The sequence below is a fragment of the Vidua chalybeata genome, chromosome 14, assembly GCF_026979565.1.
Source record: "Vidua chalybeata isolate OUT-0048 chromosome 14, bVidCha1 merged haplotype, whole genome shotgun sequence".
Lineage (NCBI taxonomy): Eukaryota > Metazoa > Chordata > Aves > Passeriformes > Viduidae > Vidua > Vidua chalybeata.
Window position 1 is genome coordinate 16,061,248 of NC_071543.1, and position 16,686 is coordinate 16,077,933.

The following is a 16,686-nucleotide window of genomic DNA, read 5'->3' on the forward strand; positions in this document are numbered from 1 at the left end:
TTCTGGAGCAGCACCAGCCCCAAACCATCCTGACTGTGCCCAGACTGCTCCTGTGCTGTGCTGTGGTGAAGGATGTCCCTGCTGGACAGCAACTGTCCACAGTTTATTTCCTGGGTGCTCCCTGACTGATGGCAGCTGGCAGAAGATAACTGAGAAAAGGAAAATTTAAAGTGTAAATGAACAGGAAAAACCAGAAGCTTTGAAGTATGTAATCCAGCACGTGGGTTTTCTTAGCAACCCTTTTTTGGTGTTTTTAGGGGGAAGTAGAGGGATAGATGTATATGTTACAGCAGTTCCCAGGACATTTTTCAAAGTGACCTGCTCTAAGTGAGATTCTGCTGCTGATAAGGATTCATCCAAGGGGATGGAAATGGTTCTTCAGTTCTTTGTAGATCCCTAGATAAGTCAGTTGAAGAACTAACAGCTAACAGAACTAACTAACAGCCCTCTTCTCCACAGCTAGCTCAAGCTGAATCAGTTAGAAATAGAAAAGAGTTTTATTAATAGTTAAATTAAATAACAGCTCCAGTAACATTAACCATGGCAGTACCTAACTGAAGATTATGCCATTGTTGTCTGGTTTCTGTTTTCTGAATCATTTCAATCAACAGCACCCTTTTATTGCTGAACACATTTGCTTTAGCCTCAGTTTTATCTCTCAGAGATGCTGAAAATTACTACATTGTTTTTAAAGTGCCTCAGACAGATTCTGTGACTTTTAGTTCAAGTAAAAAATTATATAGACTGAGGAGTGAGTGAGGGAATAAAGACATTGCAGACACTGAGTTTAGGATCATCTCAGCTCTATCTTCAAGCTTGTGCCTGGCTGTGCAGGACCTTGGTGCTTTCTGCACAGGGGCTGTGTTTTACTCTTGAAACTCTTGCTGCTGAAGTGGAGTGACTTTGGTGTGGCAGATGGCACAGCAGAGTTTTCTGATCCATCACTGTTTCTTGGCTGCTGTCCTTACGGCAGCTGTGTCTGGTTAGGGAGCTCAGAAACGCCTGACAATAATTACCTTTAATTTCTGCAGGCTGCATCGTGGTGATTTGGGGACTGTGTTTATTATTTTCTGTTTGTTCCATGCTACCTTTCTGCCTTCATTACACTTCTGGTAAAATTGTTCAGTGGAAGCTTTTGGGAGACTTCTCTTTTTTTTTTTTTTTTTTTTTTTTTTTTTTTTTTTTTTTTTTTTTAAATACAGTGCTTCATTGCCCTGAATAATTTTTTTCTCTTATCTTTTCTCTGACCATTTTGCTAAAGATCTGAATTTATTTTCCATTCCCTATTTACCTCTTTATAAATAGTTCCTTTACAGTTTTACATATTTAATTAAATTCCATGGCTTCCAGTCTATACCAAGAACCTGTATTATAAATACTGACCCTGATGAAAACACTGGAATATTGGAATATTGTGCATCCATGGGTACATACAAATGATAAAATGTTGGAAGAAAAAACTCCATGTTCCAACACTATATTTTTGTAGCCATTAAAATGTATGTGAATTCTTTGCAAATGGATTAAAAATAGAAAGTGAAAAGGTGCCTGGAAATCTTGAAAACAGTCAATTCCTCAGAACTGTGATTATGCTTAGTTTTTTTACTTCCTGAAAAGAATGTAAAACTCACTCAAAGAGCAATCCCACTTCCTTTCCCTAAGAAAAAAAAAAGTGAAAAAGTTTGCAGACTATTTCATCTTCTCCAGAAAGTGTGTGGAGAGTTTTATCATTGAAGATGTATTCTGTGATGGATTAAGTGAGAGTGTCTGAGATAAAAACAGGAGTTTAAACATCAGGATTTTATATCTGCTTGATGAAAAACCTGTAGCATTTGTAAAAGAACTTTAAAGGGTGTTGAAAAAAAAAATTACAGCGTAGTGGTCTTTTGTATGAAATGAGGGCTGCATTAAATAACCTAAAAGACAAAAATATTGGTGATGATCAGAATATCTTTGCTGAACTTGACCAGATTGCTGTATCCATGTGTGATAAAAGCGTCCCTCTCCATGCAGCCCTGGATTGCTTCCTTCCTTAAATCTTACTGAAATAATCAGAACTTTGTGCAGCCCTTTAGAGGAGCAGCAGGGCTAATCTGATTGGCAAATTCTTAGCAGCATTTAGACTAATATTGTCATTTATGGATTGGGTGTGAAAATTATTTGTTCCCTTTAATCAGTATCTAAATCTCTCAGTAAGCAATGCTTTCCAGAAGCAGATTATTTAATTCTGGTTTGATGTATGATATTTTAGTAGAACAGGCACCACCACCAAAAAAATTCTGGGTTTTAATAAATGCAATTCAGATTTTGTGGTACTAGGCAGCAAATAATAAAAGCAAGTCCTGCTGTATTGAGGGGAAGAAAAAACCAATTTAATCCATACCTGAGTGAATAAACAATTGTACCTGTAGAGATATTTTTGGTTTTGTGCCTGTATCTCTTGGGTTTTCCTGCAAGAAATTCAGGTTATTTTCAGTCACATCTTGCCCAGAGTAAAAGTAATTTGGTACTGTCTGGAAGGAAATCTGATTCTTTATTTAGTGACCAAGCCAAAATGATAAAACTTGAAAATTTCACACTTATGAAAAAAAGATACTGGAAATCTAAATAATAATTTAAAAAAATCATTATAATTATAGTGAGCCTGATGTTACTCTGCTTGCTCTCTTTTACTACTGTAAATTAATTAGGCTTTAGTAATTTGAAAACCTTCTACCAATACCCCCCTTAATTCTGTGAATTTCTGCTGGTCTTAATGGTCTCTTAAAAGTGGAATTGATTCTGTAATTATCCATATTGTGTTTTTCTACACATTTCCAATGTAATATTTTCATGTTACAATAATATTAATCCAAACCAACCAATTAAATTCCCAAAAGGACAAAAAATATCTGGATGCTCAACAGAACAATGAATGCTGTACCATTACATGTTAATTTGCTTTGAACTGTTGAAATTAAGGAATACTGTATCTTACTCTGTGTGTGCAGATTTTGTTGTAGCTAAATAAGTCAAGCAGAAAGTGATCAAAGTGACAAGGTGATCAAAGTGACAGGAAATTATATTTAAAAGTATAATCAAAAGGGATACCATTAAATAAATATTTCTTTGTGCTATACATGTTAAAAAGAAAAATAAACCTGAAAGATTTTTTTTTTTTTAATTCTTAGAATGGTGCATTGAAGTAACTTGACTTTAAAACAAAGATGGTGTTCAGGGATAGGGTTACTTCACTGGACTAAGAATGGCCACTGAATTTATGTGACTTTTTCTTACTGAAAAGGAATGTTCTGTTCATACTTGCAGTGCCACATTGTACAATATGACACTGAATATTATTTATTTGTATTTTTCCAGGTCTGACAGCAGCTGCCATGGCAGAGGCCATGAAGCTACAGAAAATGAAACTTATGGCCATGAACAGCCTTCATGGAAGTGGGAGTCAAAATGGAACCGAGTCAGAAAATGAAGAGCTCAATTCTAATGCAGGTAAGGGATGCTGTGCCCCTGAGCTGCCCTGGAGCTCTCAGCACCTGGATCTCAAATTCTTGGGCTCTTGTATTTTGTAAGCCTTGTCCTACCAGTGCTAAATCAAAATTAGTGCTCTCACTCCTCCATATTCCTCCAGTTTTCCTCCTAAGAGCTCCTTCACTAATTGTTTGAAAAATACTGGTGAAGGATCGTTGTCATTAGGTTGGACACAGACCTTTTAAAATGCCCCCGAAATACATCTGGAGTAACAAAAGATTTCTCCATTGGCAATAACACTGGAGTTTTCCAGTAAATGATGGAAGATTTCCAGGCTGTGGGAACTCCTGAGTTCCACAGGTCATTGGAGAAATGTAAGGCAGGGAATGCTCCACCACCAGTTCATGGCTTTTCTGCATTTTGTTCTTTCCTTGGCTGGGTATTCGCAAAGCCCAGCTGTGCAGAGGGTTTGTGAAAATCCTTGGCTGTGGCTGGAGTCACCTTGGACAGGAGGCCCTGGCATGGAACACGTTCATGTGCTACATAAACTTGACTACAGATTTGAACTGAGCTCCCCAGACCCAGCTCCCCAAGAACAGGGTTCAAAGGTGAAGTCAAAAGAGATCCTTTCAAGAGGAAGTCTTTGTTTGTTCTGATGTCCTTCCAGGCGGATAGAAGAGATTTTCCCTTGGTCAGTGTAGGGAACCTGGAAGGAGACGGATCCATTTTGTCTCTGATACCTGTTACAATAAGGGCAGTTTCCCTTGGCCTCACTTCTCACTGCATCCCACACTTCTGCCACTTGGGCAACAGATTTTGTTTGTTTCCATTACCAATTCAAGAGGAGCAGCACAGTGATGCCCGTGGCATCCCGCTCTCCCATCGGCATTCCCGGGCTCCGAAGGCAGAGCCTGCCTGCTGTGTGCTGCATGTGCATCCTCCCATCAAAATGGGAATTTATTAGACCAATAAAGCAGCAGCTGGGAGGTCTTAGACTCATTTTCTAAAGGAATAACTTTGAATTCATGACAAATTATGCACAAAGCAGCCTTTCCAAAAGTGGTATTGCCTTTTGCTAATTTTGTGTACTCATCTGTATTTGAAGAAATCTGGCTTCTAACTCATGCATTAAACCTTTCCCCAGCTTCCTGTTCTGTAGGATGTTTATTTCTTACTCACCTCTCAGACCATCAATTAGTGCACGTTGAATTCAGAAAAAAAACCCACTGAAATATCCTATTTACTGGTTGTAACTAAAATAGTTGGTATAAAGTTCAGAATGAATTCTGAAAGTTCACTGAACGCTAAGAAAAAGGACTGAAAATGGAATTACTACAGAAAAATAAGGAAGCTTCATACAGAAAAGATGTAGGGTTGGTATGGAGGTTTTAAAAGCTGCTGTACAAAAGTTTAATTTGAATGCTCATAGTTTTGTGTGTTACCTGGTAGGGAAAAATTTGTGTACCTCATGTGGGGAGAAGCTACATTAATGTGATGATTTTAGGTGCCACATGGAACAAGAAGTTTTTTGGGGACTGTCACACCAGCCTTTGGACAGTGCATCAAGTGTGCACTTTACAAGGGAGTTTTCTGTGGTTTAGCAATTCAATGAGTTCTACAACCAACTCAATGCCAATTTAAATATTTGGAAAAATTCCCACTGACTTTGGTTACAGTGGGACTCAAGAATAAGAGTGTGGTGGCAGTTCCATACAGATCTTTTCTCAATTCTTTCCCCTTTTCATTGCCTGGTGCAGTAAAATTGCCAAGAGCAAATTTTCTGGCTCCAGTGCCAGTGTTGCTTTCAGACAGAGCAATAACTCCTTATCAGAAAGAACTAGTACTAATCCTATTAAAAATCACAATTTCCCCTCTTTCCAACATGTGCAACATGAGCATTGGGATAATTTTTGTAATGTGTGGATTCCTCCTTTATGGCTGGGTCACATTACAAAGATTTACATTGAGCAGCATGTGTCAAAATGAAAAACCACCATGAAAGGAATGTAAAAAGGTGGCTGTGCGTTTCAGCAAATAAAATAACTGAAGAATTATCAAACACTCACTACAGAAAACTCCTTGGTGTGGCATGAAGAGAGTGGAAATTTTGTTTAGAAGTTAATACACACGTTGTAACTTTGATCTGCTGTGAAGGGAACGCCAAGATAATTCCATGTGCCTGAAACCTTCACCAACTGTTTGCTTTGCTCTAGACTTACAGCTTAAATGACTATTAAAAATAAAATGGGGATGTGAAATGAGGAAGAAAATTGAATTTTGAAATGTTTTTACTAAGAAGAGGTAGAAAGGAACAGAGCAAAGGAGTTAGAAGCCTCATAAGTGAGAAAAACATTTTATTTTAGGAGACCTACAGTTTCTTTGATTTGAGGTTGTGTTTAATAGCTTCTGTAATGGCTGCAACATGACTCTGCATCTAGATTTCAGCATGAATAACAACCTGTTCGTGTTTCATTTAGCTCCAAATGAGAAATTCTGTGTTTTATTGTTTTAGGAAATTAGTCTGTGTACTATTGCTCCTGGAACTTTATAATTAATCACTAAAGGTTATGGCTGTGGAGAGTTTGTGGGAAATAGATGTCTGAATGATTATAATTGTAGCTGTCAAATCAGAAATATGGTTGTACAGAGCCGAGGACCTTTTGCTTCCTTTGATTTTTTTTTTCTTTTTACAGTAACAAAGACTCAAAGGGTTGCAGTTTTCCTTAAAACAATTAAGTTGGGATTTTACCTTGGTGTTACACATTGACTTCCTACAATGTCACTAAATAATTTCACTTTTGGGTATGTGCCTTCCTGCTCGTCCCACAATCTGATAGATGAGTGGAATACTCTCTTTTTGCTGTTGTTTATTTTGAATTAAAAATGTAATTGAGCAGTATTAAGTCCTGAAGCTTTATTGCCAGATTTTTTTTGCAAGTGTGTCATTATATACAGGCCATTAGTATAATAAAAAAAAGTGTTGAGGATGTCTTGGCATATTCATCTCAATCCCCATCTGTATCTGGTGAAGTATGAAATAATTTTGGGTTTGCTTCTTACTGATGCCTAGCCTGTCACTTCTGCAGTTTCTTCCTCTGTGCATCATTATGATGATGGAAACTTTTAAGAATTGTCTGTCTGAAGCCAGAATTTGTCCTGTCAGTTTAAAATCTGAGCTCTTAACTCAATTTAACACGATCAGTGACTAATTCCTCAGATATTATATTGTTCTCTAGCAAATTGCAGGTGTGGAATTGAACCTTACAAATGTGTCTAAGGAAGCAGGGGATAAATGTGCCACTTCTTTTCCTGTTTCTAATCCAGCTGGTGTTTTTTTGCCATCAGGTCCTACCTCCTTTTCATGATGTTACCATAATCGCATTAGTGGTGGAGTTTGGTACTGGGATATTCTAAATAACGTACTAAAAACAAATGCTGCAAGAGTTAATACTGAAAATATAGGGGGAAAAATTCCCCAAAAAGTTTAATTTGCAGATTTTTTTAAATTGAACCAATGCTTTAGTTCACAGTGCTGTGAAGAATGCTGTTATACATTTGAACATTGATGTCCTCCTTCCACTCTCTCTCTCAGAAGAGAAAGAGATTTTTTTGCACCTTCCTACTCATCATATGAAGTGTTGAAGCAAAACTTCTCTGGCAGTTGAAAATCTCCTCTTTAATCTGGCACTGGAGCCTCTCTGGCCCCACAGGCCAGCTGACCTGGGCTGGCTGTTCCTTGGGGTTTGGTGTCCCTCTGCATCTTCGGATGGTAACTGGGCAGGAAGGCTGAATTTGGAGAACCAGGTAGTTTGGGACAGAAGTGCCTGGATACAGATGCAATCCATCCCTCTGGAATCTCACATTCCCAGTCTTTTGTGATCTGTTCCTCCTTCTTTGGCTCCTCCAGGTGAGTCCTTGGAGAGGACACTTTGCTGGTGGCACCTGAGGGTTGCCAGGAGTGGTTGTGGCCTTTTTGCTCCTCTTGGGAAGTGAGGAAGGGCTGGAGTGAGCAGCTGGAGCTGACTCCTGCTCACTCCCAGCCCAGCCACACAGCCAGGTCTGTTGCTCCGTAGAAATAAGATAAATAGAACAAAAGCTCTCTGGTTGCACAGAGGTGTTGACAAAGATGAGCTTCTTCATCGTGGTGCGGCACTAAAACCAGGTGAAGCGTGTTCTGGAAATGAGCATGTCATTGCTTCGGGGGATTTGGAACTTCGCTGAAATCTGAGCTTTTCTTTGTAATGGCATGGCAGCAGGTGATGTGTACAAGTGTGAGATAGGATAGATTGTAAAATAGAGACTGGGTGATGCTGCCTGGAGGTCCCTCAAGCTGCCTGAGCCAGGAAGGATCAGTGCCTGGCAGTCGTGACAGGAGCTGTGTGTGCAGAGCCTCAGAGCAAAGAATAAAGCAGGTATTTCCTTCTGGTGGCTTTTGGAGTTAGCATGCATGATTTAAGAAATGTGTTTTGCTTTCCCAGGAGAGATATCAAACAGTACTAAGTGTTTCAGTGGTATTTCCTTAGGAAGTCAAAATGTTATTCTGTATGTAGAGGCTTGTTGCTTAATTTCCAGACAAGGAGCTAAGTTAGGCAGAAAAGAAAGGAAAAACACACAAGCTTTTGGCATATGAGGATCAGAGAAAAAGCTCTCTCATAGAAAAAAAAAAAAAAAAGTGTTATCTTTTTATCCTTCTTTCCCTTCAGTACCTGCCATGCAGTTTTCTCACAAATGCAAACATCCTTCACAATCTGTTTAAAAAACCACAAATACATCACTCGGAGGAATATTTAAGGAACCATCAGGAGGGAAAAAACTCATTGGTTTAATGGAATGCTGTCAAGGAAAATCAGCATCACAAACGACACAGGGGCAGAATTGATACTTTTGCACTGACACGTTAAAAGAAAATCCCATGCATTATTTAGAAAACCCAGAAATCTGTCAGCTGTATGATTGCCGAGTTAGCAGAAGCAGGAGGATGCTGCTCAAGTTGAAAAGAAACGCGTAGGCACAGATCCATATTGTAACCTTTCATGTTCTCCACCCACCATGAATACCCAGCTATTACACGGTCAGCATTTTTTAGTTTTTCTCTTTTAAAATTTTCGAGTGCTTGAAAAGTCAAAAGAGGTAGGTCTTTTCTCTAAAAAGCAGGATGCCAAGTCTGTTATTTTATTGTAAGAATGCAAAAATGACAGGACCACAGACCAGGTTTTTTTTAATGCTTGAGTACCATGTAGATTTCATGAAGTAATTTTTCCTGTTGTTAAGGCAAGTATTTTTGTGTTACTTGAGCAGAGAGTTACGCACTTTCTGAAATAGTTACGAATTTTCTTAAATTGTCCTTTGGCCAGGAGGGATATGTGCAGTCTTGAAGCAAGAGAGAATTTAACATGTTTTGGTTTTTGTGCTGTCTCATCCAAAAACCAGACTCTACTCCAGCCTGAGCTGACACCTTAAAACATTTTTATCCTAAAAATTGGGACCTCTGTGCTATTTTTGTAGGCAGTACCTGAGCTGGTGATGGTGAGGATGAAGGTGGGAAGGTGAGGAGGCGCACAGGGGATGTGTGGCCTCTGCTGTGGGGACAGGATCTGCACAGGGGAGTTTCACCCGGGGACATCACACCTGAAGGAGATTCAGGGTGTGGTGACACTTGGTGGATTTCAGGATGTGCTTCCATGCTCAGCCTTGGAGCTGTGCCTTCATGGAACTTTGTTGAACCCACATGGAGGTGATGGTGAAATTTATTTAAGCTTTTCCAGTGAAAATGGAGTGAAGGAACTCAAACATTCTCATGACATGGGGGCTTTAAAAAGCTTTCCCAGGTGCTGCTTGTCAGGAAAGATCCCTGACTGGGGAGTGACAGGAGCAGAGAATTCCCTGTGGATGGTGTCAGTGATGCCTCCCTGGGGCCAGGCACTGATAATCCTGGAGGAAGGGGTGGATGTGCTGTTTTATTTTTAAGCTACAACTCCTCAAGCATGAACCAGGAAGCGAGATGCTGTTTGTTTGGCTCAGTTGCACCTCGTTTGCACTGCGCTGTTTTCTCTCCTGTTCCTTCCTAGTGGGATGCTTCCCAGGGCCCCCTCAGTCATCCCAAGAACCCAGTCTCCATGTGGGAAGCTTGGAAATAAGATGCAGATATCCATTTCTTTGGGAAATTGTGGTATTTTGGAGAGTGTCAGTGGATATTCTGTGCTGTGTTACTCCAGCACTGGGTAAGGTTTAGTACCAAGAATTTTAAAAGGCTTTAGTGAACCTCATTTTCAGTGGAGTGCAAAAGTGAATGTTTTATTTGCAAACTTACCTTAATGTCCCATTTTAGATACACTCTTAAGCAGTTACCTATTGAATACATGTGAATAATTTAACTGTATTTTTTAAAGTATTCATTTAAATTTGAACATAAATACTTTATAGTAAATGTAGATAACAATTCACACTTAATTGTTGACACATCAGCTAATAATTACATGTTTGGATTTATTGACACCCAACTCTGAGAAATGTGCAGTAGCTCTGGCTTTAGTTTTAAACCTAATAAAGGAGATAGAAGTCCAGAAGAGTTTTGAAAATTAAATCCTCTTCTCTGTAACTGAGACATCTCTTTCTGTGAGAGGAATTGTCTTTCAGGTTTCTGATGATTATCTTACACATGATGAAATTAACTGTGTTTATATAACATCCTGAGCTAATGTAAACTGCTTTAAAGATCAAGCAAATTTAAGTTATATCTTATATTGGCTTCTTTTTAGAAAAACTTGTTATTAACTCTTGAAGCTCTGGGTTGTGTGAATGCTTTTTGAGCAGGTAATTCCCAAGGGCATATTTTAAATGGATTGATGACAATTAGGTATTAGATACTGCTAAGTGTTTACAAATGGAGAATATATATACTTGTAAGTTTATATTTCAGCAGTTAAACATCTCACACAATCTGTTTCCTTGGTATATTTTGGTTATCTTATTTGAAGTCAAAGAACTGTTGTTCCTTCTTTTTCTCAGAGTAAAGTACTTTTTTTTTTTTTTTATAAAGACAGGATTCCTTACTACAATTTCTAACTTCTGCTGGAACAAATCTATAGATTCATATCTATTAAAGATTCATATCTATTAAAAAGCCCTGCCTAACACCAAATCAAATACCCCTGGGTGCCCACGGCGTGGTCATAAACAACCTCTCCAGATTCTTGCCATATCTGCTAGCAGAACTAAGTGCAGCAAAAGATAAACTAATGAGAAAATGTAAATGGTATGGCTAAACGGAGGAGAATTGAGAGCTTTCACATGTCTGTCACCTTTCAGATCCTTTACAAATTTATAGTCTCAGAGTGCAGAGGTCTAAATCTTCAAAGCTTGAAAAACAGAGGTGCAGCATGAACTAATCTTCATTTTTTCCCCTATCTTCTTACAGCAGCACTAATGGAAATGTATTTTGTTTAATGACTCTGAAATCCTGTTTGTAATTAGATGTGGGAATTGGTCTTACTTTGTAACAGATGATACTGGAATAATAATATGAGAGATGCTACGCTGAGACCACTATCCTCCTAAATCTATATCATTTTTCATTTTATTGACAGGAAATGTGTTCCTGGAACAAAGAGATTGATTTTAAAGAGTGGAAAAATAATGTCTAGTAAAAACTCCAATGAAAACATTTTAGCATTACTTTAAGTGTGTCACAAGAGTATATTAACCCTTCAGCTGTTTTTTTAGTTTTAGTAAAAAAAATCTTCTTATAGTTGTTGCTTTGTCACTGGTACAATCTTTGAATGCACCAAACGGTAAAGAACTTTAATTAATGATGGGATGCATACAATTAAAATGCATATCATATTTCAGAAGGATTATTCAAAATAATTAATTTTGTCTGTTAGAACACTTTTCCAGTCGTAAATGAAGTAATTAGGAGTGGGCACAGAAGATGTGAGTGAGAGCTGAGCTCACACAGTCCCCTCAGAGTATTACTCTTTTTACTAGTTCTTGATGTCATAAATCATTTTGGCCTCTCTAGAGCCAAGGCTACATTTTTTCCTTGGTTGTAATTCTCATTTTTGTTGCTAGTAGCTGAAATCTGTGGCCCCTACCAGTGTGCTGAAGGAAAGCAGGTGGCTCTCAAGTGTCCCCATTAAGACAAGGTCTCGTGTTCATCTGCAAGGCACAGGGGCTCCACAGCACTGTGGGGACTGATACTGATCAGGAACACACCAAATTTAGGACTTTCTGAATAAAATTTTATGAAGACCAAGGCAGATTGGATGGCCCCACACTTTAAAAGGAAAAGCATTGCAGTTGAGATGTTTTAGTAGGGTCCTGTGGCTGCTGAAGGACACGGTGTGGAGAGGGTTGTCCCTGCAGTCACAAGGTGAGGAGTCACCTCTGCCTGGCGTCAGAAAGGCAAGGGAGGGGAAAAGCATGATCCAGCTCTCCCCTTCTGAAATGCAACTTGAATTTTATGTTAAAACATCCTTGGAAAAAGCAAAAGCAGAGCCAGGATCAGGCAGCATCCACGGGTGACCAGCAGAGCTCTGGCACTGTGGGGTGCCAGGAGTGCTCAGGGATTTGCAGGTTTTCCACAGTGCAAGGATAGGGAAATGCCTTATTTCAGATACATATTTTATTTCCACCCCCCTCCCAGGTCCTTGTATGTACTCTTGTTTCCACAGAATCTCATCTGCTGGTCATTTTGCACAAAGTAACATGTTCAAACTCTGTTGGTTTAATTTCCTATTGCAGGGTGTAAGGATGGGAGGAATCCTGTAAAAAATTCCAGTAAAAGCAAGTATTAGTGATAGTTGCCTTTGTTAAGAGTAGCGAGTCCACTTCAGTCTCACATTAATGATATTTTAACAATAGAGAGTACTTCTGTATTTTAATTACATTGTAAAGTCTGGAACATTCCCGTTCTTGTTAAGGCACATATAAGTTAGGATGAAAACTGGCATATTACCTTTGATGTGGGCCACATGCTGAGAGTCCCCCAAAGGATGTCATTGATAGTGATACAGCTGCCAACAGCAGGAGTCTCATGAAAGACAATTTTAATCAGATTTTTAAAAAAAGTCCTCTAACATACAGTTAATTTATGTTTGAGGCAAGAAGTGTTTGTGGTGTGATTATTTGGAATATTTTCTCGCTTAAAGGAGTAGCATTAATCCCCCCCAAAATTTTCAGACCGTGGGTTTGTAGTTAAGGATTCAGCACTAGATTTGTGCGGCGTGCCCTGAGCTGACATTTCTGCAGCTGAGATTCGGTAGCAGTTTTCCTTGCAACAGTTGGTGCTGTTGAAATGTCTGGCTGATCTGTGAATTTGATGAGACAGAAGTCACCGTGGTCTCCAGTAATTCTGCCTCTCCTTGCACCCACAGAGTACAAGGCATCCCTTAGTTGTGCAGCAGGGGCTGTGTGGGTAAGCAGGACACACATAGATCAGAGCCCTACTACTTTTTATAGCATACCTTGGTGCTCTTCAGCATTTAGATTCAAGTTTTATTTTCCTTTAATGAAGTTTTGATCTGTGAGAAAATCAGGATTATGCATTTATTTCTGTGATTTTACAGTAAGCATCTGACAGTTTTGCATAATAGGTTATGCTTTCTGCTCCATATTCTGTTTAAAAAAAGCTGGAATCCAAAGCTGTGAGTGACATTTTGGTAGAATTTTAGCAAGTACAGTCATTACCAAATTAAAAATAGATACAGGTGGGTAGTCTGTGTTTTTAGCTCCTTTTTAAAAAACCCAACCCTTGACTGTATACAAGAGCAGCAGTTTATCAGATCATTATAGATACAATTAGGAAAGACCAGCAGTGTTATCTCAGACCAAGAGTAAATTTACCTTTATCCACCAGAGGCTTTAATTTCCATGGCTGCAACATCTTTTCCTCAAGTGAAATTTTTATTCTTAATTTTTAGAAGGTTAATTTAAATTAATAAGATCACTGAAGAGTATTAAAACGTGGTCCATTTAGTCAAGGAGAAGAAAATGTTATTGGCACCGTATAATTGAAGCTGCTAATTTGTCCATAATCTAAAGGAAAAATGCCTGGATTTTTAATACAAGTTTCAAGTGCTTTATTATTTTGGAAATCCAACCAGTGTTATGCTACCTGGTACCTGACTGATCTGTATTTATTGGCCAGTTGTGTGTTAGGGGAAGGTTCCACCGTGCAGGGTGGTGCTGCTCTTGTGGGTGGGCACTGCAGGCTGCAGGCTCACGTTGCTCACACCTGGCTCAGGCAGAAGGGTGGGTTCAGGACAGTTCCACCCTGCAGGATGCCTCTGCCTCTGGTCTCCTGCTGCACTTGGTGGTGTTCAGGATCATCAAACCCAGCACCTGCAGACTTGTTTCCTTACCATACTCCAACTCTGCCAGCCTCAGATCTGACTGACAGTTGCCCAGCTTAATTTTAGAAATTTCATAGGCTTTCTGATCATGGCCATTTTTCCTCATGTTTCCCTGAGTCTTCCTTGTTAAAAGTTCCTTGCTGCATCTTGTCCTGTACACTGCGGGTGCAGAGAACAATTTATTCCTCTTTATGACTGAACATGATCTTTGTCTAGTGAAGACAATTAGTGAGCTCCTGCCTGTTGTCCCTTCCCTCCACTGAACAACCTGCTGTCCTGCAGGACTCACACCGAGGGTTTCCTCATCCCTGCTCAGTTCTCCCTGTGCTGCCCTGGCCCCTCTCCAGGTGATTCAGATCCTCCTGCTCCCCGCCCAGGGCAGTGCCTCGGTCAAGGCCGGTGTTCTGGGCAGGAGTGTGCCAGGGATGGAGACAGAGAATTCCTCCCATTGTACAGACACTGATCTCCTGGAAACATTCTCCTGGCATGTCCTGGCAGCAGGATCCTGCTGACTTGTTTTCACCTGCTGTCTGCTGCAGACTCTAGATATTTTTTTGGTTTTATATTTTAAATTTAAGCAGGCAGTTAAACCCCACTCTGAGCTGAGGATGGCTGTTCCAGCCTTCCCTCTGTCCTCAGCAGATTTTCACGTTGTATTTCTTTTAAATCTTCACAAAAGTTTAGACAAATTCTAATAAGGATCCAGAATTTCGGGTAATTCTGCTGTGTATGCCTAGGATATAGACTAACATTTGCCCTTGAATGGGGAACATTGAGTTCAGTTGAGTTTGGCCATTTTATGGTTCATTCTCTCCGTACATGTTGACTGAAAGAACATTCTGAAGGTAAATTAAAATTGATAGCTGAAACTGAAAATCAGCATTTCCTGTCTCGATGCTGTGCATTTTTTAAGCTGTACACAGCTATCTGCAATTAATGCTCTTTGTTGTATATCTTCTGTATTTACAATATATTTGACAATAAAACCTTTTTTGACATTTAATCAGTAGCAGAGTTGTTCCACTCTCATTATATATTCATGAACTTTATCACCAAGACAAGACATAAATGTTGAGCTTCCCTTTAAGATCAGACAGGCATTGATATTTAAAATGTTAAAAATTGAGGGGGGGTTGCTGTATTCTACACTTGTGCAATATAAAAATTAGAATAGATTCTTCTTTTTAAGAAGACGCTCAGGTTTGAAGGATGGAGACAGTGAAACTCCAGGACTAGTGAAACTGTAAGAGCTGTATATTCAATTACTGATCTCATGGGCCATCAGAGGCTGCCTTCCCCCCCTTTTCCTATAAAGCTTATAATATTAGTTAAATTGTGATTCATTTTCTCATATTTCATATGGAAGTTGGAAAGGCAGTAGGAAGAAGTGTCTTGCAAGTTCTGTTTGTTGATTGACTGTCTCTAAGAAATTGATGTGAGGGGGATTTTGGCATTTCATCCTTGAGAAATATTCCCCCTCATTTGCAGCACCTCTCCTATTTTTCTGGATTTTGACAAATTAGATATTTTTTGGAAGCTGAGTCCAACTTTATTCCCTTTCTCTGTAAAGTCAAAGATCCAGGCAGAAAAGTAATTTAGAGAAAAACAGCACAAGTAAGATCTTCAATTTCACTTTTTAAACACCAAGCATACCTGGGTATATCCTGTACGTTAAATGGCATTTTTGTGTCAGTGGGAGATTGAACTTTTAATACAAAAATACTATTGAAACAAAAGGGAATTTGCATGAAACTTGCAGGTATCTTATATTTGGGAGGGTAATCTCTAATGAGCCTCTCTGAATTTAAACTCAGTGATTCTGTCTATAGAGGAAATATTTGCATTGTACTACTGCTCACAGCTGATACTGATTTTCTCTCCAGCTAACTACCAGCTCTTCTTTCTGCCTCAAATAATTACAGCCCAGACCTTGCCCCTGTACTATGTAAATGGAAAATCCAAGTCATCAGATAGCAGTATACCTGCAGTTTGGATTTAAAGGAAGTATTTTATTTATTAGATGCAGTTATGGCACTGAAATAAATGGTTGGTGCAGTTATGTAACATCTCACCTTCAAAATTTAATCATCTACAAAGGTAATTTATTTTTCATAAGCTCCTTGCTTTTTAATATGATTCATTAAATTTTTTTCCTGTTGGTTGTTCATCTATTTTGAATGGAGACTCCAGGCATTTACTTTTCCTGTTCCTTAACACTTGGTATGGTTGGTGTAAAAATAATTTTCAGAAATGTTTGTATTATTTAAACAATTTCATATTTAAAAGTTCAAAGTTGCCCAGAGAGATTGTGAACTCCCAATCCCTGGCAGTGTCCAAGGCCAGGTTGGACGGGGCTGGGAACGACCTGGGACAGTGGAAGGTGTCCTGCCATGGCAGGGGGTGGCACTGGATGGGCTTGAAGGTCCCTTCCTACCCAAACCAGTCTGGGATTCTATATTTCTATATTATTTGAAGCACATGAGGTATGTGACAACAGTGTGGTCACAGCTCCCCCATTTTTAGTTATCTTAATTGTATACATGCAATAACTTCTAATTCAATTAAGACCAGCAATATTCCACATTAGCCTGTGTGTCAAAATCCATGCAGTATCCTATAAAAAAGTCATTAGTTTGGTAATATCAATTTAACAAGTTTTAGCTCATTAACCTTGACACCAGCAGTGCTGGAGAGAGGAACCTTTTGATATTGTTGTTCTCAGCATATAGCAGGGAGCTCTGGAAATGTGCTGAAATCCATGGCCATTATCCCTGATCATCAGTTACGGCTGTGTGCTGGCTCTTCTGGGCAAACACCACAAATTACAGCTCTTCAAGTCAGCTTAATAAATGCTTGGTGCAGTTAT

The 16,686-nt window shown here is 39.2% G+C and overlaps 1 protein-coding gene across 4 annotated transcripts in view; it reads left to right on the plus strand.

Annotated features, from left to right (window-relative positions):
* DACH2 (dachshund family transcription factor 2) overlaps window positions 1-16,686 on the plus strand; it is a 247,642-nt gene that overhangs the window by 159,276 nt on the left and 71,680 nt on the right. For all 4 annotated transcript variants that reach the window (XM_053955838.1, XM_053955840.1, XM_053955839.1 and 1 more), the window contains exon 3: window positions 3,358-3,489. In XM_053955838.1, the coding sequence (XP_053811813.1) occupies window positions 3,358-3,489 (132 nt within the window). The remainder of the gene's footprint in view (window positions 1-3,357; window positions 3,490-16,686) is intronic.